The sequence below is a fragment of the Ischnura elegans genome, chromosome 5 (genome assembly GCF_921293095.1).
Source record: "Ischnura elegans chromosome 5, ioIscEleg1.1, whole genome shotgun sequence".
Lineage (NCBI taxonomy): Eukaryota > Metazoa > Arthropoda > Insecta > Odonata > Coenagrionidae > Ischnura > Ischnura elegans.
Window position 1 is genome coordinate 89,541,464 of NC_060250.1, and position 25,696 is coordinate 89,567,159.

The following is a 25,696-nucleotide window of genomic DNA, read 5'->3' on the forward strand; positions in this document are numbered from 1 at the left end:
TTTGGGGTTGAAAATTTCATAACCTTCAGGGCTTCGCCCATTTCTCTGACTTTGTTCTATTATTACCGAATCATTACATATAGGTACTCACATGCTAACATTTCAAATGTCAATATGTAAATATTCAAATGACTTTACCTTAGTAATTCTGTTTTCTGGGGTAAACATATTTTCTTTTTTGATTGATTTCATGTAATGCTTGACATCCTATGGTCTATTAATATATACATGTGCATTCTTTTCACTCAGTGGTTTGTGATACTAGCTAATGGTTGAATTTGACTATGTAATTGTAAAAATAGAAACAATTGCGATAGAAGATTGATTATCTGGAAATCTAAATGATGGAATGATCTGGACAACAGAAATTTTTCCTGGGTTTTCTAAATTGCTATTTTTTAAGTTGCATCACCAAAAACACGGCTATTTTAGTGAAAGGCATACCCAGGATCAAAACTAGGGGAGGGCAAGCAAGCCTTGGTTGTTCAAGTTGTAGCACAGAAAAAGTTACGGAAACTTAAATTTTCAAAAAATTATAACAGTGCTTTATTAGTTTAAAAAAAATTATTTGCTAGAAAAAATATTTTTATTTCAATTGCATGTTTCATAGTAATATCTTTTTCCTTTGATTGAAAGGAAAATTTTCGTTTTGAACTAAATATGCTTTTACTTCTGGGGGGGGGGGGGGAATAATATCAAGTTAATATCTTTTCTTATATTACCAATTGTTATGCAAATTGTTTTTATTCCAGTGCCGCAGTAAACACTGCATGTATTATTCCATTGACCCCGTGGGCATAACACTCAAAATGGATCTTTTTTTTTGAAGCAAAGGCAATTTTAATAACATCATTACACATGCTTAGCAGACATTTTTGTGTAGATCATGAATATATTACATTGGATTATAGAAAAAGTCTTCCGATGCAGGATCGTTCGACCATCTTCCACCGTTTTTGTCTGCAGAAACAAATGCGATATATTTCACATAACTTCTGCAAAACATACATACACCAATGGAAGCATTTGAAGTATGTATCAAATAATCGTGATACAGTTTTCTCAGTAATTGCTTGATTTTTCAGCAGAAAATACCTAAAAATAGAATGATCACGTAAATGCACTGAGTACATAGAAAATTGGCTTTGTTGGTTGTGCATTGGGATATTAATTGACAAAGCAACGCTTTTCATGATTTTCATTCAGTTCAGCGCTAATAAATTGAATGGCTTGTTTGTTATTAAGGTAAGGAAATTTAGTGATGCAAAAAAACATCGCCTTTTGTCTGAATTTGTGCTACAGTTTATCGAATATAAATGTCTACATTGCTGCACCAGTCCTGTTCCTACATAAGTGTTGACAATATATTCATTGGCTATTAGTTGCTAGACCTCCGGTAAAGTGACAATTCACAATAACAAGTGGTTATTTGAGCACCGTGGGGGTCTCATTTTATCGAGGTTGTACTGTAGTAACCACATACAAATGCAGAAAAATAAGATGCTAAATAATTACTACTATTGCCATCCATAGGTGGGATTATAACCACCAGAAAAATGATTTTAACTTTTGAAATCTATTAAGTACCACGCAGCTCTTAAGGCCCTCTCAGATTTGCAATTTTAAAAGAGAAAACCTACGTCAATTATTTAAGTTTGTTTGAGTCCACTTTTGCCTTATTTAAGGGCTATAAATCAACTCTTGAAACTTAAATTGCATGTAACAAAGTTGCTTGATGTTACCACTAGGTGAAAAAGTAACAAAATGTTGAGGCAATGCTTACTTTTCAATGCATCATTTGGTATGTTTCTATAATGTTGTAACAACTTTTTCTGCTGCTGGACCATGACATTTTAAACATATTTGATATACTTTTCTAGGATGTGGAAGCTCTAGGAAAAAAACTGGGCTTCACTTTTGACAACAACAATTTCCATAATGTGTCCCTTGGACAAGGCCAAGAAGTAGTTGCTGAGGAGGCAATGGATATTGCAGCTGTTGAAGGCCATTGGGTGATTCTTCAAGTAAGAAAAACAATCAAATTTCCTGCATTCATGTTAATATATTGTTTATCACATGAAATGTTTTTGTGTTGCGTGTTTTTATGCAGTTCATAGAATTACTGCATTATTATGGACCTAAAAATATTGTAAAATTCTTCTATTCCATGTTTTGTGAATTCTAGAATATCCACTTGGTCAGCAGCTGGCTTTCATCGTTAGAAAAAAAACTGGAACAACATAGTGAAAATGCTCACCATAGCTATAGAGTATACATGAGTGCTGAGCCTGCATCCTCTCCAGAGTCACATATAATCCCTCAGGTAAGAGAAGCATGATGAAGTTAAGCTCTCCAGTTTACATATTATTTAATTCATGTAAATGTTATAAGATATTAAATATTCTGCTAAATGGAATTACACCCATGCCTCGTATAGCGCAAGGGATGCGTTCCTTGGGGTGTTTGCGCTATACGAATTTGCGTTACATGAGAGCGTTTTAACATTGGGAAGATAGGGATGCGTCCCTGGTAGCATAGGTGTTGGGTATTTAATTTCCTCTTAACCATATATGTTCCTGTTAATAGCCTTAGAAAACCTATTTCATATAAACATTTATAGTTTAAAATAGCTTTAAAGATAGTAGAAATGCATTCAAAGACTTTTATCCTAGTAAAAAAAATTCATACGAGCTTTTGAAATTCCCTCCTGTTGTATCTCAGGGATTCATAATGCATTGCCGGCAGTTGACAAATTTTCAAACTAACCTAAAAAAAATTACTGTGTCACCCATGCCCCTTTTTCGCTCATCCAAATAACAGGCTATTGCTAATTTGAATACCATTTCATTGCTCACGGAGTTTGTGAATGTAAAATCATAACTGGCTTTAATTTGAAGTCCCCTTAGGCATTAGCAGCCACGTGAAATAGTCTTTAAATGCCTTGAAATCTGACCCAGTTTTCCTTCCCAGAAAATGAATGAACGAAATTATATTCTTTTTCGAAACAATATCGTCTCATCAGCACTAAAAACTAGTTTAGGAAGAAAGGAGCCACTTTCAATCACAGCTTGGAGTTCATCAGAAAATGTTGCGGCGACTGCACAATCAACACTTGCAGATTCATCTGTTTTCGTCGCACTGAAAATACCGGCTTGCTGTGTAAAACACTGAAACAAACCGGAGTTTGCACTTAATGTCTCGGAGCGATTACCACCCTTGCCTTTTTGTACAGATTCACAATGAACTTTTCGTATTTTCACTTTCGCACATCCAAATAATTACAGTGAGAAAGGGTACATACCTTACTGTTTTTCGTGGAGGTGAAATTGTCTCTTCTCATCCCTCAAATACACTCCTTCTTCAACTCAGGATCTTTTGGAAAGCTAAAAACTTGAACTTCGAGTCCACTCCTGAAGTTTTCTTCACATCCCGGCACTACACACGCGAAAGGAACTTTTAACAAAAATGCCTAACAAATACACGTTTCTGAAGCCCAGCGAATGAAATTCAAGAATAAAGGAAACTTCCCTATCCTCAGAAATTTCCACAAACTAACACCACAAAAATCCCTAAAATATGGTAGAACGTAACGTAAATACACTCGTAAACAAAGTGGTCTCCAATGGCAGCCGGAACAACAGAGCACTTCTCGTGGTGACGTCAGAGCCTCAGCCGTCGCTTGTGATCAGGCCTTCTCTCTAGGTGGCTATGGCTTAGGCCATTTGCACCATGAGGGATGGGTATGGAAGGAAGGGTGGAGAGAATCCCAGTGTCGGCATTAGCCTGCTCTTAACGAAAGGCGCCAAGGGGACCATGGCTTCACGTCCTATCTGACGGACGGAGTGTTACACTTGAAATGTCCTCCACACAACATTCAAGCAGGGATCGGGCAGTCTCTGACAATTCTCTGCCACTGCCGGGATTTGAACCCGAGCCCAAGGAGTGGGCAGACAACATTCTAGCCACCACACCAACCCGATCCCCCCTTGGAATGCTCTCTGACTGTGGAAGTGCATGGTTATCTCTACCGGCAACGGGGGTAATTCTATAACTGTAGAGAGGCTGGAGAAGTATTTTTCATTATCAGGGAAAGGAAGAGGAAAACTTTGTTATCTGCATTCATTTTATTGGCTATGATGCACGTTTTGTCATTTCTTGACATATTTTTAGTCTGTTCTTGCTCCCCTGAGACTTGTCGGATTAGCATGCCCTCCCACTCCATTCATGCAAAGATACGGCTGGGCTACCTGCTTCACCAATTCCTTCTTTCAACTTACCATAGGTCTCTATGTCAAACGAGTCGATTCGCACCGTTGATGACACGCCACCCATTTCAATCCAGCCCAGCGATGCGACGTCTCCGGCGTGAAATATACTCAATGCTACATTGAGACGGAACTCAGACAATACGAGTTTTCCCCGGCCGCCGTTCATGTGAAATTCAGGCGGCTTTCAGACGAGACGGCTCTCTGCAATGCCGTGTGCCATGCTGTGAACGGCGTGAAAAAATTTAAGAACCGACTCATCCTTAGTTATACTGTTAGTAATTCTTTACTGTGTTTATTGCAAAACTTAAATGAAATACAGAATGGGCTGTTACTTTAAAATTTGACTACACATGTTAACGTAAATTTCATCATGCTACAGGAAGTCAGAAAAAGAACAGGTAATCTTACATGCGTTTGAAAGTACACTGACATTCTTCTTATGTTGTACTTATGGAGTCATCAGCATTCTACATATTTTAATGCCTACTGTCGATGTTTAGTTTTCGTAAAAATATTGTGAAAGAATTGAACCAACCATTAATGTTAGACGTAGGTATTGGTAACGGATTTAAAGGGAATCACAGACAATCTGTGCTGTGTATTTGAAATTTGAGTAATTGAATTTTGTGTCATTGAATATTGAATAGTGTAAAAAGTTTATTATTCAAGATATCGGGTTATTCTACTATTGGAATATCCCACCCCTAGTTTTAACCTTCTTTACTAGATGAGTCCTTCTGACGACCTCTATTTTAAGAACACCTCTCACTCATGTCCATAGATGGACATATTTTCTGGCACCAATTCATTCCATTAGAGAGAGGTTGCCTTTACATGTTTTCAGATGCAAATGTATGTATCCAGAGGGGATGTTATTAAGTTGAGTGTTTTTTGTGTGCAGTATTTGAAGACTGGAATGGCTGTAGCTTGAGAAAAGTGTCTGTAATGATCATTTATGCTGGCATTATCTTTCCCTTTAGGTTTCAATCATGCATTCAATTTTTGGTGTTGGATTCAAACGATATTTTCATTTTTCCGTTTCATTCCAGGGAATACTGGAAATGTCAATCAAGATAACAAATGAACCTCCTACTGGAATGATGGCTAATTTACACAAGGCATTGAATAGTTTTGATCAAGAAACACTGGAAATGTGCTCTAAAGAGGCTGAATTCAAAGTTATTTTATTTTCCCTGTGCTACTTCCATGCAGTTGTTGCTGAACGGAGAAAATTCGGTGCCCAAGGATGGAATAGATCATACCCCTTTAATTTGGGTAATAATTGGATATTCTTAAACGTCCTGGTTGAAATTGTTCAAAATCAGAGTTGCTTGGAGTGAGAATGTTTAAATTTTAAAAATTGCTTTGATACAGCATTACTGTTAAATTGTTATATGTAACAATACTCGTAAAAATCACTCAAAATTCAATTGTACTTGATGCGAGGAAGGACCCTAAAATAACTGGGCAGAAATTGCTGTGCAAGTCGCTCTTATAGTTCAGGCTTCTCCCACCATTGTTATTTTACTCAAAAATTAATGTGATTATAAAATAATCTTATTTTTCAGGTGATTTGACCATTTGTGTCAATGTCCTTTTCAATTACTTGGAAGCTAGCACTAAAGTTCCTTGGGAGGACCTCCGTTATCTGTTTGGTGAGATAATGTATGGTGGCCATATTACAGATGACTGGGACAGAAGGCTCTGCAAGACATACTTGGAAGAATATTTGCGGCCAGAACTTGTAAAATTCCTTTTTATTTATTTATTGTTGTTCATATTATTGGTAAAATTTGCAACGAAACAAGAACTTAAAATTCACTTTTTAGCCCAAACTAAATCTTCCAGCAATGATCCAAGATTACAGTACCGTAAATCTTTTATTTCAATACTAGAATATAATTTTTTCAGTTTTCATCCCCTTACGCACTTATTAAGTATGAATTCATAGCGGCAATGTACGATTTTTATTTTCTATCTCAGTAAAACCTCTAGTAAACCTCTTCATGTGGTTAACCTCCATACTTTGTACCACCCCTACAGTCCATGGGCGTACCCAGCAGGGGGCAGAGGGGGTCAATTGCCCTCCCCTAGAAGCGAAAATAAATTTAGTTCAAAACAAAAGTTATGAAAAAATTTTCCTTTTGAAGAAAAATGATGTCAATATAAGACATGAGACTAAAATAATAATCATTATTTTTTCAACCAAATAATTATAAAAACTAATAATTTGCTGTCATAATTTCCTTAAAATTTTGGTTTCATTAACCTTTTCTGTGCAAAAAAGTTATAACGTGAACGACCACGGCTAGTTTTGCTCCCCTCGTAGTTTTGATTCTGGGTACGTCCATGCTACAGTCCCATCAGATTTTCTTGTAAATTTATAGGCAAACCTCTCAAGGTTCTTCCCTCTTTATCTCGTAAAACCTCTACTTATCATAGCAAGGAGACCTCCCGAGATGGCCTAACTACCTCTGCAAATCGCACCGAGAGAACTAGAGACCATTAATGCGGGCACGATTACATACATGGAATAACATTTTCAGTGATAAATGTTTCATGCTTATTTTTTTTCGTCTGCACCTTTAATATTCTAAAATTTGTGGACACTATGTTTCGGAGTTTAAGGCATTGTTCATTTAATGTTAGTAGGAAATTTCTCAATTTGGGCTTCCTGATGATCTGTAGCTAATTCCTCTAAGAGAAAGTATCTCCAAAAGTTACATATTTTGCTTTTGGTAATGACTTGTGGTGCTGCACTCAGAATGACATTTTAATATCATGAATTTTCTTGAGTTCTCTCATTGGACTTTATATTTGGTTCATCATTTGCTCTAATTTCTATTTGAATGTAGTGATATTGTTGTTAATTAATGGAATTTTTTTCTTCCATTTCAGATGGATTCTGATGTTGCTTATGCTCCTGGATTTTTTGCCCCTCCAAATACTGACTATGTTGGATACCATTCCTACATTGATGCATTTTTGCCCCCAGAGTCTCCAAATTTATATGGATTACATACTAATGCTGAAATAGGGTTCCTTACCACTACATCTGAAAACTTGTTCCGAACAGTTTTTGAAATGCAACCTAGGGATTCTGGAGGAACTGGGGCAGCTACTATTACTCATGAAGAAAAGGTAGAATTTGAAGCCTAATACGTATTTTCCAACAACAACTAATGATTCAAATTGCAGCATAATTATTACAGCTAAAGTTTTGGTTTTATCTTTGACTGGCCACTGAGTGACTGAATCCCGGTGGAATCACACCACACAACGGGTGACCAAAACTGGTTGTTTGGAAATGGATTGTGACCAAGTAGTTATCATGACTGCAATACTGCAAAACAGAATAATTCATCTTTGATTCACTAGAAATGATATTTCTATATGCTGTTAAACAATGATACACAACAGATAAAAAAACACCAATGGCATCACAGAAAACATGTACTAAAACACCTTGGCGGTCGATGTGTTAAATAAATATTGTGTAATCAGCACAATGGTATTTTTATGGGCATGAGCTCTCCCAATATGCCATCATTCAACGAATTAGAATCCTGCCCATTTAGAAGGGCCGTTTTACACAGGGTACGGAATTGCGCAGCTTAGAACTGCATTGATTTGTAAAATGGCGTAGAATTGCGCAGATGCGTGAACGAAATTAGAACGGGCAATTTTGCCATCTCAGGTAGATGCATTCCCGCATGTGTTCTAGCAATTCACCGCTTTACACGATGCAATTTTGACTGTGCCTTCGTACACAAGTGTGATTGTGCAAGTACGTGCCACGTGTTAAACGGCCCGAAGTAATTGGAATGTAGGAGTATGTGTTAAGCATTCTTAAAATACTTCACTCTTAGGGTAATACACTGGCATCCAGTTTCCTGCTGTTGTTGGCCTGAGTAGTAGATGAAGTGGCTGGTACTGCAGGCTCTACAAATGGACAGCGACAAAATGTCTGGTAGCCTCAAAACAACAATTGTGATGTTAGAGCCATTTCAATGGACCACACCTCTTTTCAAAGGCCATGTTTTGGGCCTTTGGAATTTTGAAATCTGTGAGAATTTTCATCTCAAGAGAACAAAGTGTTTCCTATCCCTTGGGTTATATTGGTAGTGCGAGATTAGTTGTCCTCTAACACCTCTAGTTTTGTTCTTTTTAATGTCCTACTTCCTCATTCTATCCTTCGAAGTGCTACTCTTCTGATGAAGGTTTTTCATAGCCTTTTAATAACACTTAAGCTCAATGATCCTCTTTCTATTCTATGAAGCCTCTTCTGTGAACACAATTCTTATAAACTCTGTTTTATATTTTACTATGGATTTCAAAATTTTTATTTAGAATAGTTAATTAAGTAAAAATGTATTTTAAAAAATAGGGAGTGTGGTAGCCTAGTGGGTAGAGTGCTTGGCTGATAATGGAAGTGTCTAAGCTGGGTTTAAATCCTAGGTAAAGCCTTCGTACACTCCCAAATGACAATTATCTTAGTGTGAAGTGGTCCAGAGAAACTAACAGGCTCTCCTCTCTTGAATGTGCTTTTATTACTTGCATTTGGCTTAGTTTTGAGTAAACTCCACCCTCACCTATCCAAACAACCTTCAGGTTGAATCATGGAATAAGTGTTAAAATTCAAGCCCATATTTAGCGTTAAACTTTCAAATTTGTTTAATTTGAAAGTTTCATTTCTATTGTAATATCTAGTCACCCAAATTTTTAATGTTTAAAGGTTTATTGTTTCTCATTTAGTGAAATAAACGATGGTAGAACTGTAAATATTCTGATAAGCAGTTAAATATAAAATAAATACTGCTTTGAAATATGACTCATTGATATGTACTAATCAAATCCATAATACATACTTGAATATGCAAAATATATATAGTACAGGTTCGTCTTTTCATTCCTTGTACATTTAGGTAAAGCAAGTTCTTGAAGACTTCATGGATAAATTACCTTCCCAATTTAATATGCAAGATATAATGGGTCGTGCTGAAGAAAAAACTCCTTATGTTATAGTTGCTTTCCAAGAATGTGAGAGAATGAACATGCTAACCGAGGAAATGGGCCGGTCACTTAAAGAACTAAGCCTTGGCTTGAAGGTAACGTTATTTGAGAAATTACGAGTACAGATTCAAGTGCTAATTAAAATAGGTCATGTTAGGTGATAATAAGTTTTAGTAAGTAGGGAGAGTTGCTCAGTGGTGTAGCAATGGGAGGGTCTGGGGAGTCCGGATCCCCCAGAAGTATTCAAACACAATTACATACTTTTCTTCATAAAAGAAAACAAAATATTGAAATATCATGAATTAAAAGATTTCTTTGACAAATGAAGTTTTTTCGATTATTAAAAGTGTTAAAATTAGTTTAAAACCCTCTGCTTAGTACCCTGTTTTTAAGAAATTTTTGAAAGAAACCCCTGGTTTTGGACCCCGTGAACGAAATTCCTGGCTATGCCACTGAGCAAGATAATTTTGGACTTTCTGTTGCATCTGTACTTAACATTGTATTTCATTCTACATGAATGATTTTTGCATGCTTTTTATATTTAATACTAGGCCATCCATCAATTTGCCCCTCAAAATATTTTTGTTTATTTTTTACCCATAAATGCTACTCTGTATTTCCTTGTCACACATTTTCTTGATGCATTCTATTACTGTGAAGGCATTTTAGCATTGCAATCCAGTTGTTTTTCTAATAGGGTTGAGCTCTGCTATTGAAAACGGCCCTGGAAATGGTTGTAAATTAAAGTTAGGAGTGTGATTTCAACATTATTCTAAGTTGTAAGTCCAAAGAACCTCTCACTGGCTTAAAGTATGCACCAAAAAATGAAGAGATTTTAAGGCTGTGAAAAAAGGAAGTCATTTTGAAAATTTTCCTTAAGTCACCAGGAAGTGGAAATGATTAGAAGCCACTGGCAGGGATTGCCACCCAATACAGTTCATAACAAAATGCCTAAGTTATGGATATATTCTAGAGATGGGTCTAATAGCAGATTTCTCAAACTCAAATATCGAATTCGAATATTAAATCATTGCTCGAATATTCGAATACCTCTAATTTCGAATACCTTGAATACTAGAATTGCGTAAAGCATATTAAACGTATGTTTCTTCCTCTATTTCCCTTGATGAATGTATAAATAAAAAGGCATACAGTGGTACCTCGATCTATCGTTTTTCAGGGGGATGGACAAAAAAACGATGAATGCAGGAATGTTTGACTAGGTTGCCTATGCATCAGGAAACCCAGGATTTTTGCGAGTAAATGTGATTTCCTTTAAAGGATTCAAACAGGAATTTAGCTGATTAATGGAATAATTTATTTTATGGTAACAATTTGGGCATATAGTTGATTCAACTAACATCTCTTTCAAATATCCTAAGGGGACACACCACCTCGCAAAAAAATGATGGCATGCCATCTCGGCATTTACACTGCTACGATGGATTTCTGTCTGATTTATACATTCTTATCTACCAAACGCCATTTCAGCAGCCCGCCCATCTGATACTCGGCTTCATCCAACTTCTTATTTTCAACAGATCGCTCGCTTTACCCCCACTCCTACTGTCAAGTGCTAGCGGACAATCCGAGGCGTTTTGCAAAATACACGGTCTTCTCCACCGAATTTTCTTCTTCTTCAATTATTTTCAGTCCATCTTTGGAAGTTCTCATGAGAAACCAAATATCCTGAGAAAATATCCCTTCGTCTGTGACTGTGACGATAGAGAATTATAGCATAACTAATAAATTGTAACTTGATATATTTTTTCGGAAAATATACCGCATCAACTTCCAAGAAGCTCAACTGCAAAGATATTGAGATTCGCCAGAATCCTAAGTCTCCGTCGTATTTTTACATTTATTTCCTTGCGTAAAATGCTTAAATAAAGTCAGAAATACGTCGTGTTTGGTCTTATTCTTTTTTAAATTACGCTCACATTACTAATATTTCAATCCAATAAAGGTGTAATATCAATGCCGAAAGTCATTGTTAGACATCTTTTGGGCTAATAGATGACTCATGCAGCAGTTGACCTCCAGAAATGGGGAACTTCGAAGCAGGTAGGCAGAAAAGGTCAGTGGGGGAGAAAGAGGAAAGGGTGAAACACAATTCTATTATTCTCCTATAACTTGATATTTTCTTTTGAAGCTTTTGATTTATGGTCTACATAATATGAACCCTGTGGGAGCTGGGGCCTTTTGTTTGATTTCGGAGAAGAGGAAAGTATCAGAGGAGGGCCGAGGGCTGATGGATGGAGGGGGTAGCGGATTTTGGGAATTGTGCTGCATAGTTACTATCCCAAGGTACTGAGGTTCTCCTGGTGGGGCAAACCGGGGATTTTCGAATTTTTTGTCACCCAATCAATTTCGGTTCCCCTCGTCGAACTCTTTTCACCGCTCTGATCCGCGAATTTGATGTAGTTTGTCAACTTGCCTAAAACGGCACTGCACTAAAAGATTAGAGTTCTCTACATTTTTCCGAGTCGACTACCAACGATGCGTATGCGACAGTGCATGACGCGAAATTCAAAGTATTTGAGGTATTCTAGATCGTACTTTGAGCATAATTATTTGAGATCTCGAATATCGAATACTTACAAATTCCCTAGTATTCGAGTATTCGCAGATACTATTCGCACATCTCTAATATATTCCCTTGAATGATATTTACATTGCTTTTAAGCACCTAGATAAATGTGTCTCCTTTTGATAGAAGATGATGTGACAGAAGATTTCTAATCACTCAATATTTAATGATAACTCAGAAAGTTAAAGTCAGAGCTGTGATGGTTCCTAATAAACCATATTTTCTCGGCACCACGGTGATGTTCATGATGAGTGCAGTTATCCGGGTACTCACTACTGACAAATGCAACTGGAGAACCCGGATAACTGCACTCATCGTGATAGAAATGTGTTGTATTTGGACTCGTTCTTTTTTTTGTTTGGCACACATTAGTAACATTGAAACCGTATGGAGGTAAAACTCTAACCGTGGAAAGTTATTGGATGTCATCAAAGAACACAGTAGGTGACTCATGTTATCAGCTTGTTTCAAAAATGGGGGACCAAGAAGGCACATCGCATGAAGAGGGGGGAACTGACAAGAAGGGGAGGGGCTATACACACAAAGAAGAGAAAAGAAACCACTTCCTATCCCTCTCTGGTAACTTGAAACTTATGCTCGAAGCTCAACAGTCCTGAACTTTTCTCCTTGGAAGGAACTCCGAGCTCTGTCCCTTCCAACTCCCCATTACACTTATATTTTTAAATTTTTTGAAACTGCAAGCATGGAAACTACTTCCACGCTTAACATGCTTAAAAATGTTAAAAATACACTGTGTTTGGTTTCATTTTCTTTTGAATTTTGTGTATAATATGAATATTTCAATCCATACAAGACACCTTACCATTTGCCAAAAGTCATTTTTAGACACCTTTGGGCCCAGTAGGTGACTCATGTTGCTGATGGCCCGGGGAAACTGGGAGTTTTGAAGAAGAGAGGCTGAAAAAGATCAGTTAGCGAAAAACAGGGAGAGGTGAACCTTATTTCTAATGTTCTCATGTTCCTTGATATTATATTTGAAGCTAACGATATATGGTCTTCGTAACATGAAGCCTGTGGCAGTAGGCATGACCTGTGGTCTGATGCTTTTTGGGTGGTCACGGGGAGGAAGAAAACGTTAGAGGGGTGGACTGAGGACTGATAGGTGGGGGCAGATAGCAGATTCTGGGAAATGTGGCATAGTTAGCTCCATCTCTCAGTAAAAATTCACAGTATGTGTCTGTCATGTTTAGCCTATGGTTCAAACTCTTTACCTCCTCTCGCGCATGGAGCGGATAGCGGAGAAAGAAAAATACAGATGGTAATAAGTGACAACCTCAGAGCATACAAGTCTTGTCACTATGAAATTAATACTTTGCCGTGTTTTCTATGTAGCTTTAATGTTTACGCTGAAGTGGATACCTATTACATGAGATATGTTGCCAGTGGTGGATCCAGGATAGGGATAAGGGGGGTTAAAATTCCAGCAGTAGTGTGGGTCAGAAAAAATTCTATCTAATGTAAATTGGATACCCAAGGGGGAGGCTATAGTGCCCGTAGCCCTCCCCATAGATCCGCCACTGCATGTTGCCACAGATGCCAAAGCAAACTCCGATTACAATTTTGAAAAGACTTAAGCCACCACTCTCTTTTACAGCAGTTTACATGATACTATGTATAGAAAGAGATTTGAACATATATCAGTCCTATAACGTGTCATACTTCTTATAATATACAAACGGTAAGTGCTTCACAGCGTGGTGTTTTCTTTCTTCAGATATCGTTTCACGTCCAGAATTAGATGAATGATTTGTCTTTCAAGTAACTTCAAAATGCTTTACAAGTTCACTACTACGCCATACTTACCAATTCACATAAATATGATTCCCAATGCTAAACTCTGGAGTAACAAACAATAGGAATTTGAGGGAAAATGGTGTGTGGCTTACATGAAAATTTGGAGGATTCCTGTAAGCCATGCTCCCCCTTTTTTTCACTAACATTTCTGAAAAGGGTGCGTGGCATGTAAAGGTAAATACGGTACCTACTTCTTTGGAAATATGTATGCAAATCCTATCATGCACAGTTGCATGAGAGGCAATGGTAGTGAGATGCAGTTCTGTGATCAGATGGAGCATTCGTGCTATCTGTGACATTCAGAAACAATAAGCATCAGCTCATGTTTAGGAGATTCTTGACCATGTCATAATAATTATAATATCAATACCATCACATGTGACGTTAATGATAGATTCCACAATATTATCATGTATGGTTTGCCTGAATCAACTGGCACTCATTCTACTGATTTAGCCAGTGTCTCTTCCATTCTTGGAAAAATCAACAACTTAAAGTAAGATGACATTACTGTTAAAAGATTTGTTTGTCCAACAAATCATGGCTTTCCCCGTCCTCTATTTGAGTGTTTTTCATCTATAGAAGAGATTTTAAAGTCATTCGCTACAAGTTAAAACTGCCTTCCCATGTAACAATCCCTGCTTCTCAAACAGCATTGTAACGTAACTCTCTCAAGTTGGCTCGTGATACCGTCAAACAACACAACAGTTCTCATCCATCTGATAAATTGACAGTTTAATATATCAAATGTTCACATACAGCTATTTTGGAAAGTGCTCCACATCAGCATCTAGTTATCCTACTGGTTTTTATTCTTAAGGTTTTGTGCATAATTGTGCGTGAATATATTTAATGAAACACCTCATGATTGTAAAAATCAGATCCAAAAATAAAAGTTTTTGCATTTAATTTTTTCAGGGTGAACTTACTATAACATCAAAAATGGAGGAGTTGGATGAGGCTTTGTTCCTTGATCTAGTACCTCAAGAGTGGGCTAACCGTGCTTATCCTTCCATGCTAACTTTGGGTGCATGGTTTGCAGACTTACTTCTGCGGGTACATGAATTGGAAGCTTGGGTTGGCGACTTTTTGGTATGCATTATGCCTTTTATTTTATATTTTATACTAACTACCTTCATTCATTTTTATACTGTCACTTGTATTTATTGTTGTCCCATGAAAAATATCTCTAAGTGGTTTTTACTTGTGCCTATGCTTGTGAAAGGTTCTTACCCAGCCGGCACAGCAGAAATTCTTTACATAAATGGAAGGGAAAAAATGGAGAAAATATATCTGTAGAGAAATCACAGGGTAGGAATTTCCCTATCTTTTCTGTTCGCAGAGAGCCCACAAGATTATTTACGGCTCTAGCGCTAATAATGCAGTGAAATTACTTGTAAATCAGATTCAAAGGGCTGACACAGATGGAGAGCCAATTAATATTTTTGTTCTACCGTTAAAGAAACAATTATAACATACTATTTGGCATTTTAAATTCTCGAAGTGGACCATTGTGCGCGAAAGGCTGTTATTGTGATGAGTACAAATGCTTCGATTTTAAGAATAACTTTATTCCCTTAGCCCTAACGATAAATTTCATTTCATGTTGACATTGGTACAACTTTATAATAATTCATCTACACGTAATAGGCACGTTTTAGAGGACGAGATGTCCTTAATACCAAACTTTAAGATGTTTCTCGTCTGCTAACCAAAAGCCATAAAAGAAGACTATCGATTCATACAATCGATATGATTGAAATCGAAATGCTGCCATGCTGCTCGAGTAACAATATCAATAACGGTTGCAATCACGAATGTTTTGAAAGTTGTCTCTATTATTCCTCGTGCTGTATGAGTGAAAGCGGTTGAAAATGAAGTATCTTTTACCAACGGAGTAACGCAGTAGTCTCTGCACTGTCTCACGCCATGAAATTTACGCCGACGAGTATGTAAACAATTGGATCTGTATTTGAAGCATGGAAGAAGTTGTTTGAAGTAAGTATCATTAATTTCTCTTATGTTCTCCATGCTGACTAGCATTTACTAATGTAACGTTGCTGGAATAACGTATTATATAACAGTATTTCTTTCCATGCTCGTTATTAATGTATGAATTTTGCAATTTCAAATTATATTTTAGCGGAATAAATTGAGTGGAACTCGTTGGTGTTGTTATATCCTAATAGTCCGGCATTTCCATCGTCCTTTGTCATCTATGATGTTATTGCAGTGCTAAATTTACCCATCTAACGTCAAGATAAGTACCGTATAAGTCATATTTTAATGGTTGTCACCTAGGTTTGTTTTGAATGTGAAATAATTAGTATATCCCAAGTGTTGTGAGGATATGACGAAAATCATCATTTCGATATGAGTATACTGTTACCTATTCCTCGACATTGGAGGTGAGTTTCATTCTTTTCTCGTCATCAAGTTTATCAGCTACCATACTTCTTTGCAGATATGCTGAAAACAGGGGAACTGTGGGCCCTAAATGGAGCTTACTGTAGGAAAGGCATTGGGCGAATGAACGGGCAGAAGTCTAAAAATTATTTCTAAATTACGGTGTAGATGTGCCTAAATAAAGATAATTTTTTAGAGAATTATGATTTTTTGTGTGTAAAAATGTGTGGAAACCTCATCCCGCTTAGAGTTAGCAATAAAGGTAGTAATAAGTGAGCATCGAGTATTAGTCGCCGTTAGTTCGTTGCATGGCCTCTACGCGGCGCCCTACTCGCCGTTAGAGAAATGATTTCTCTTGTATTTAGGAAATCTTTCTCTTGGATTCCTCTAGTTTTTCTCTAACTTTTCTCCAAGATATACGTATATGATTTCTCTTAACGTATATGATTTCTCTGTTTTATACGGAAATTATACGTATATTTTGGTTCTATTTAAAACGTTGTGCCGGCTGGGTAGTTGATGTTGTGACAAGGGTACTTTTTGCAATTTTGTAAATGTTTAAAACAAAAATTTGAGTATCATTGTGAACAGAAAAAAATATCACTTTTATGTAGCCATTTACAGAGCATGATACATGTAATTTTACCTGTATAATAATTAAGCACCACATTTGAGCCAAGCTGTTGTCACAATTCTGGCTGTAAATTATGGAATCAATGAATTTGAAATTTCCCTGAAACCATGGGAATGTATAAACCAAAATTTCTTTGGGATTGGGAAATTGAGGATTTTTGGATTTTTCCCCGCGATAATTTTCGGTTTCCCACGTCGAACGATATCTTTTCACCACTCTCATGCACGAATTTGATGCAGTTCGTCAACTTGCCTAAAACGGCGCTGCATGCACTAAACGATTTAAGTCCTCTATGTTTTTCCAAGTCAACTACCAACGACGTGCGTGCAACAGTGTATGGTGCAAAATTTCTAAGTATTTGAGGTATTCCAGATTGTACTTTGAGCATAATTATTTGAGATCTCGAATATCGAAGACTTTCAAGTATTTGAGGTATTCAAATATTCAGGTATCTCTGGTGTAAATTTAACTCTGCGTGCTGGGAGCTGCAAAAATGGCACCTTAAAAATATCTTCCAATGAGTAAATTGTTCTTTCTTATCAAGCCGGTAACATGAACACCAAAATCAAAAGTTTCTAACAGTTTCTTCTCCCTGAAATACAGGAAGAGTACAAATTATTTGTGGTTATATTGTCAATGGTTTTTGCAAAGAAATATTTTGTTACATAATCCAATTTTTATATATGTACTTCGAAATGAAGTCTTCTTTTTGTTCTGAGAGTTAGCAATTTTTAAAGGAAATTTTAGCATTACTAACAATGGACGGAGTTTTAATACCTTTTGTTTTCTAACTTTGTTATTATCAACGCTAGAAATCCATTGAAAATTTCACAATGTTTAAAAATGTTAGCCATTCTTATAGAAGAATAAATTATTGAAAATAAAAAGCAATATTTGTTTAAAAAACACTGGTAAGGCTAACTTAACCTTGGGCTAATGCCAAGATAGGGTTAGAAGGTCAAGTGCAGTGGCTGGGGTAATGGCCGGGTTGCGCGTTGAGTTGATTCCCAAATGGGAGGAACGAGTATACCAAGGCAACTCCTCCCCATAAAAGAGCTCCATAAAGAGATATTTAAAATATTCTTTAAAATTATTCTTCTCTTGTAGCACGGAAAACGTTTTCCTCATGTAGATGCTGACAGGAAAGGATTAATAACTAACACGATCAATCTAATGCTTCGAGAAGTTAAGAGGCTGTGATAATTTAAATATATGTTAACAAGTGTTCCAGTAGTTCCGTTTCAAAATACAAACTATTGGAGTAAAATTCGATTATGTTTATTAATTACATGATTATTGACCAGTAAAAGGTACTCATAGTAATTTCACATAGTAATTGTAATAAATCGGTGTTAATTCATTTTTTCAGTGAAAGAGTTTTGAAAGAAAAACATTAGGTTTGATGATTGGTTTTCAGGTTAATTCCATGTCGACTAATTTTTGGTGGACGACAGTTTTGGGCGCGTTCCAGCTCCCGTCTTCAGGTCAAAAATGAGTCGACGCAGAATTAACCTGGTAACCAATCATCAATTTAATCACCACAGAAGCCTCCGTAGTAAACATTAGGGTGTCCAAAATATCAATCTGAGCTACAAGATATGTAAAAAATTTGGCCAAGGGAGTCATCATTGAAATTATTACATTACCAAGGCAAGCATAAAGTAGAATGTGTTATTCATTTTCCCCTTAGAATAATAAATGGGAAAGATATTCTTTTTTCTCATTGAATTCTGTATGCATGTAATGCATTCCATGGGCTTCTGTCAATACCCTTGACCCCACAAAGCCCTCAGCCTGAAGGGCCTCTCTCTGTACGAGTCATGCGGACTAGTCAAAAATTGTTTATGAAGTTACAGTGGACTCTCATTGTTACGAAGTTCACGCGGCCGAAAAACCGGAGGTTTGTAATAACGAAGTTCGTATGAATGTTTCATTTAGGAATTGTTGAAAAAAACAGTTTGTCAAAATTACTTGTCTCTTCAATATCCCATGCATGTAGTCACACTGTGGAATAGCTTCAGAGTCAAGTGTATAGTATGATTAAACTACGCACAAATATATAAAAACAAGCACATTCGTTTCATTTTCTCCAAAGAAGAATGCGGCATGATGCAATGGAGGGTTGATGTCTTCCCGAATACAGCATGTCCTCGATATATGAACAAGATGCTTTCCGAGACCTTGTTTGTTAATTGATAACCCTATGCAAGGCATCAGTGTGGTTATCTTGCAGTAAGCAACACTGCATTACAATTGTGCGTTAACTCATAATTGTGACCCACTTATCTAGCTGGGCATGCGACGCAGGCGGAGCCGAAAAAAATCGCTGTCCATGGGAAGGAAGAACGGGTGTATCAGTGAACAGTTCCTGACTTCGCAACAAATTAAATGATACTTTGTTCAGTTTATGCTTTAAGTGTGAGTTTCCTTACGCCACATTGCGTCGCATTGCCGAACTTGAAAGGTGCCAAATTTGAAATTTCGGGTGGGAGCGAATTTTTTGAATGCGTGTATCTCTGAAAGTTTGTAAATCGAATGTTAGTAAGGAGACTTAATGTATGTACAATTTCCCTGTGGTAATGAGTGGGTCACCATGATTCCCCAGAAATTAAGCTTATTATATGATGTTGCATGAATACTGAAATATCTCCTACTGAAGAAAGAACCATAATTAACGCTCTTGGACACAGTACATGAGGAGAACTTAAACGCAGCACAATTATTGTAATGTAGTGTAGTGTATAACCAGCAACCTCATTATATAATTGTGGAACTTTGTGATAAAGTTCATTTTGTAACCGCCGGTACTGGGACTGAGATTCGTAATATCGTAATAACGTTTCAAATAGATTGGATAGGCCTCTTTGTCGGCATCAACGATTTACTTCATAATAACATTGTTCGTATTAATGAGAGTCTGCTGTATTGCCAAGAAGTTTCACCAAAATACTCATATTCTCCCCACTTATATGATTAGTTGCAATGACTAATATTAAATTTAAGATTTCAAATTCACAAATTATTATTTACTTTAACGTATTCGAATTAGGATTACCTCTGATCAGGGGATTTGATAATTACTCATACAAATTGTATTAACTTGGATATAAATACTGACTGAAAAGCTTGCCTATTTTAATCGTGTGATGCTGAAGATTAAACTTTGAATATTCTGGTCCATTTTATTTTCATGACATCACTGTGCACATTTAAGCATTAGCAACACTGGGCTATTACTTCTCAGCGTGGCATTACTGTCGTGAGCTGCCTTGGACACCCCACCATATATTTCATTTTATCATTTTTTGCCCTTACAACACAGACATATCCTCTTCCATAGCTAGAACTTGGTACGTTTTCATTCAAATGACACCAAAATCCTTAGGCACACATTCAAAATCACCATTGTAGTAGCCCCAAAAGGGGATTATGTTTGTATCATTCAATCTTCTGTGGCCAGTTATTCTTCAAGTCTCTCTGTTTTCAGTTGCTTCGTTGTGAATTAGAAATTTTGGTTACAATATAGCATGTATTGTTATATTTTCCTTTGATCTGCTGGAAAATGGTTTTTGTATCATTCGTGTCACTTTTTCCCTGGCTTTACTTGCCTTGGATGTCCCACGCTGTCTCTCTTATTCCTAGGCATGGGTTTCAGTAGAGTTCAGTTTTTCTTGGCATTATCCTACAAGTGAAAAATATTGTGAAATTGTTGATGTACGTAAAGGTTAATAGTAAGAATCACATTTATTTCATTGGTATGTCAGGAACACCCCTTGCAAGTAACCTTGATCGAAATTTGATTGCGAGTAAGGATGGGTTAAGTGAGCCTTATTCCAAATTAATAAGTGTACAGTGAATGTTTCTATTTCAGTTACCTTCCACTGTGTGGTTAGCTGGATTTTTTAATCCTCAATCATTTTTAACTGCAATAATGCAGAGCACAGCTCGTAAGAATGAGTTACCCCTGGATAAGATGTGTCTGCAATGTGATGTCACAAAAAAATCAAAAGAGGATATTAGGTAAGTTAATACATCTATCTTGTTTTGTGTATGCATGTGATGTTTCTAGGAGGGTGCATCAATAAATAAGTCTCAAAAATGTGTGTGCCTTATACAGCTTGAAATTAGACGTGCATCTTTTGCCAGCAGATGGCAGCATATGTAAACTTGTTTTATAACATTTCGCAGTTACTCAGTCAGTCATAGGCTGTTAGTGTATGATGACATGTGTTGCTTCACTTTACGCTATAATTAATGTTGATTTTAGTTTTAAACAAAAATTTGAAATATTTGTACTTGAGAATTGTTATTATTTGTCTTCATTTTTTCCTCGAATATTTAATTCTGCTAGATTAATTGTGAAAAGACTTTTCATATACATTTTTGAAGGACTCTTCACCTTGTATAATTTTTGCGTTTATTGTACACATCTTTGCAGCTTACCCTGCCGATTTCTTTGATTGCCTCTCATCCAAAACTATTTCAGTAAATTATTAGACTGACTGGTTAACATACCATTCATGCAATGGTCCGGTCCGGTCAGGTGTAAGAGATTTTCGTTGTAATGATTAGATCACTGGGCCGTGTTTTGGTTCATAACCTACTAGAGGCAATTTCTCTATGTTGCTATGGTTCTACGCATGACTTACTGGGGGTAGGGTGTGTGGTGGGAAATCATATGCAATCACCGACGGTTTGCGGTGCACAGGGAACTCAACAAAGTAGGCCAAGTGGGTACCTATGGGTCTCCCTTTGGGAATTAAGGCGATGCCCGTGGGCATAATAAGGGTGATCAGGTCCCTCAAGGTTAATGTACAGTGGGTCCTCATTTAATGTCACTTACCGTTCCTGAAAAATGTGACGATAAACGAAATGACGTTAATCGAAGCATAATATCCCATAAGAAACAATGTAAAAAGTGAATATCGGCTCCTAGACCTCATAATTCCCACGCGAAAAAATTTTAGCGTATCATATCTGGGGCATTTTTTACGATGGTAATGCCAAACTATGGCATAAATACGAGTTCCTGTCTTCATCGACGACAATAGCAGCATTGACGTAAATCCTTCTCCATTTTTGTATCTTCCCGCATTTGCTTTTCGGCTTCGCTATGTTGGTCACTCAGGCGAGCGTAGCCTGGGAATCATCATCGCTGAAACATCATCGCAGTTAGAGGAACCAAAATTATTGTGAACATCGCAAAAAAAGTGATGACAAAAACTCCAAGTTCTACACGGAAAAATTCCTTGAAATCACTTTTTATGTTCCTGAAAACCATTATGTCAAGCAAAGCCTCGCGCACCTACCTAAGAATTCATTTTGCAGAAAATTTGCTAAAACCGTAATCGCAATTAACAATAAACACACCGTTTTATACTTCGTTTAGACTGACTTTATTACCGCCCACAAAACGAACAACCTGCAATGCCCGCCGCTTCACGTTGTTTCTCGTGCGAAATTTAACAGACGACAATATCACAAAATGACGTTAAATGGGGTGACGTAGAATGAGGACTCACTGTATATGACAAACGATTCTGTCTTGCACGCCTCCGCTGCTCCCGACTTACTTAAATGGATGCTCCGTGAGTTCGTGTTTGTTATTTCAAGGAGGGGTATAGTGGATAAATATCCAACAGCACTGAACTTCTCCCTATGGTATTTCCATCTCTTGGGGAAGATTTATGCTATGTGCCTGTCGTTATTAGTCATAAGTTACACATTGTAAATATTTCGTCTCATTTTCGTCAAAAGATGGATGTGGGAAAATTACACATTGGGACAGTGATCTTCAAACGATTCAGCAGTGAAACAATTTGATATGGGAATGATAGATGCCAGAAAAAATTGCATTGTCTCTATGGGACTTTGATTGGGACCAGGAATGGTGAACGATGAATGTGGTAATGACAAGGTTCCATTGTATTTGGTATTTACTCAAAATTAGGAGGTTTTCTTTTAAAAATGAGATAATACAGTAAAACCCCTTATTTACACTTTTCTAGGGACCCAAGAAAAAAAGTGTAAATTGCGGGAAAATGCAAATCGTGGGAAAAGAGAATTTTCACTTTTATTCATGTACTGGCTTTGGAAATGTTAATTTTTTAATTGTTCACTAAGCATTATTCCATAACACTGTTTCCCTCTGAAGCACAGTATTTTTGCTGGCAGCAAAAATTAAAAAATAATCCTGTTTTGTCTGCACTCAAAACATCTTTTGGGCTGTAACCTTCCAGAACTCTAATATATTCAGATTCTTTCCACTGAGTTGCTGTCACTATGTTAACATCTTTGCTTTCACCACTCACCATCTTATATACAAGACTGAGCCTATTTTTGAATCTGTCCAACCAACCATTATAGATGCCGTGGAATCTTCGATTCCCAATCTTGTGGGGAAATACTTTTTATCAAGGGCCTTTGGGCCTGTTTACACGATACATTAACAGGTACGAGTTAATTTCTGCTTGCATGAATGATTTTTGTGGACCGGAACGGGACATGTACGAATGTAGGCAGGGGAAGATCCAGGATTTTATTCTGGGAGGGGCACAGAGGGCCTGACAGGCAAAAGATCTTGTCTTAGTTGAGATTAAAAACAAGATATAACAATGACTTTACAAAATTCTCTTTATTTTTATATCAAAGTTATTCTTATTGAATTAAATGATTGAGCCTCCTTGAGTAATACACAAAACAAAGCGAACATAATGATGACCATCAGGGGCGGATCCAGGATTTCTTTCTGGGGGGCACAAGCAATGCCGTATCCAGGATTTTGTTCTGGAGTGGGGAGGGGGGGGGGGCACAATGATACCACGTTATACAAAACGAACGCAATGATAACCGGACCGTATTAAAAATCTTGCATATTTTTAAGTGTCTGGGGGGGCACGTGCCCCCCCCCCCCCCCCCCCCATAGATCCTCCTATGATAACCGTATTCAAATTTTGTCTCTTTTTTTAAGCATCTGGGGGGGCACGTCCCCTGCCCCTAAATCCGACTATGAATGCATGAACCAAATTTGAACAGGTTCTGTTTTCTGTTCGTGCATATACGCACAAGTTGGGTGAATACACGGTGCATTTTCATGTTCATAATTTAGACATTAACTTGTACGGGTTAATGTACTATGTAAACAGGCCTTTAGATGACACCATTTGCTGGGACATTTGATGATCTTGCACCTAAAAACTACTCTTTTAGAATTCGTTCTATTTATTCTTACCTGGAATTCTTCACATATATTCTCTTTTTTGATATATGTCCGCACTGGTTTGCATATTTTACAATGGCATCGCGATTTATCACCACGGTATTGAATGTTGAGACTGGGAATCCGAACGGATTGCCAGTCCCAACATTCGAGTCGCCAGCGTTTGAATCGATGCGGGTTCCGGTGTTGGAATCAACTATCTCTATAATTTTCATTTCCTCGTCAATTAAAAATGTCCGTTTTTCACCTCGAATTTCCATTTTCAAGCCGGATCAATTCTATTTCCCGTACGAATTGAGGGTAACTCGGCAACACACGAGTATGACCTACTCCTCGGCGATCAAGTGCGTAGTACAAACTGTCATGGGACTTCATAATTTTTTAAAGTTACAATAGTTTGCGATACACTGCTATTTGAATGGGATAATTCAAGTTTAAATAAGTTTTTTTAAGTATTTAATTAACCCATAATTGCTACGCAACTGTTGAATGTAGTCAGCGCAAATGTTGTCGGTCAAGTTATATAGTTCCGGCACTTATCACGTCTGGTTTCCTTTCAAACTCTCGTATCAAATTATCGACTACATGATTATTTTCAACATTCCTTCAGGAGTTTTTGCATTATAATTAATACATAGCTCGATTGCTCAATACACCTACTTTCATATCGTGAATCTTTTCGCCGCTGACAGAAAACGAGATGACGTAGTTCAACTTTCCGACGTTAGTGGCGTTCTGTCCCGCCACATTCAAATTCTTCCCGAAAATAGTTCTCATTGTCTTTCTCTCTTAGATTTTTAAATAAAAATGCGCGAAAGGAAGCCTAAAGACAGTTTTAAGGGCTGATATGCGCGATTAATTGTTTTACTACGCAAAAAAATTTTTTTAGTCGGCACGTCGTGATGTACATGGCGGGAAAACGAAAAAAACACGGCGTAAATACAGGGTTCTATTTACATTGGAGAGATAGGAAATATGACGGGACCCAGAAAAAAACTTGCAATTTGCGGGAAAACGTAAATTCCGATAACGCAAATACGGGGTTTTACTGTATTTGGACTAATGAGATAAGTGATTGAGTAATGTTATGTAATTTTTAGTGATGGGTCGGTTCGATTCCTCGATTCTCGGCCAAGAACCAGAATCGAAAATGAGTACTTGCCAAGGTGAAAAATCGATTCCGATTCCAGTAGTACTTGAAACCACAAATTTATATATGACCGCGTTTCCAACAGTCATTTGAATTTTTCACGCCGCGTAATCGTAATAACAAAACACATTATCTTCTAGGGATGTGCAAGTACTCGAAAGAGAAGATATCGAGTCGAGTCGAGTAGTTGGCACTCGACTCGAGAGTTTCGAGTAGCATTACAAATGTGGAGTCGAGTAAGTTACGGTTACAGAGCTTTCGAGCTGTCGGCAGATTGCTGGACCTACAGGTCCAGCAATCTGCCGACAGGAAGCGCTATCATGAAACTCATGTAGTAATACAGTTTTAAAAGCCGATAAGTCATTCTAATACCTTGGCCTGGTAGTTTCAGCTTGCTGTATACTCTATAGTTGTCGACGTGGGCGCCGTATACCTTTACGCCAGCCGCGGCGGCCGATCGTCTTCCGACCCGGCGCACACCGACCGGTCCGAATTCGGAAAAAGCTGGAATAAGTCCAAAATAACCTTTTTGGGGATAGAGACTTGAAACTTAGCGTAAATACTCATAAATCATTACCAGATATAGATTTATATGCCATTT

General features: G+C 37.3%; 1 protein-coding gene and 1 long non-coding RNA gene across 2 annotated transcripts in view; both read left to right on the forward strand.

Annotated features, from left to right (window-relative positions):
* The window catches only part of LOC124159740 (dynein beta chain, ciliary-like), a 255,329-nt gene that overhangs the window by 222,733 nt on the left and 6,900 nt on the right, over positions 1-25,696 (forward strand). The window contains exons 74-81 of the mRNA XM_046535651.1: positions 1,881-2,024; positions 2,186-2,323; positions 5,318-5,543; positions 5,837-6,012; positions 7,167-7,409; positions 9,194-9,376; positions 14,605-14,778; positions 20,598-20,746. Coding sequence (XP_046391607.1) covers positions 1,881-2,024; positions 2,186-2,323; positions 5,318-5,543; positions 5,837-6,012; positions 7,167-7,409; positions 9,194-9,376; positions 14,605-14,778; positions 20,598-20,746 — 1,433 coding nt within the window. The remainder of the gene's footprint in view (positions 1-1,880; positions 2,025-2,185; positions 2,324-5,317; positions 5,544-5,836; positions 6,013-7,166; positions 7,410-9,193; positions 9,377-14,604; positions 14,779-20,597; positions 20,747-25,696) is intronic.
* Positions 15,286-16,292, forward strand: LOC124159229. The gene is made up of 2 exons (XR_006864932.1): positions 15,286-15,684; positions 15,830-16,292. It is a non-coding gene; the product is annotated as an uncharacterized LOC124159229 (long non-coding RNA).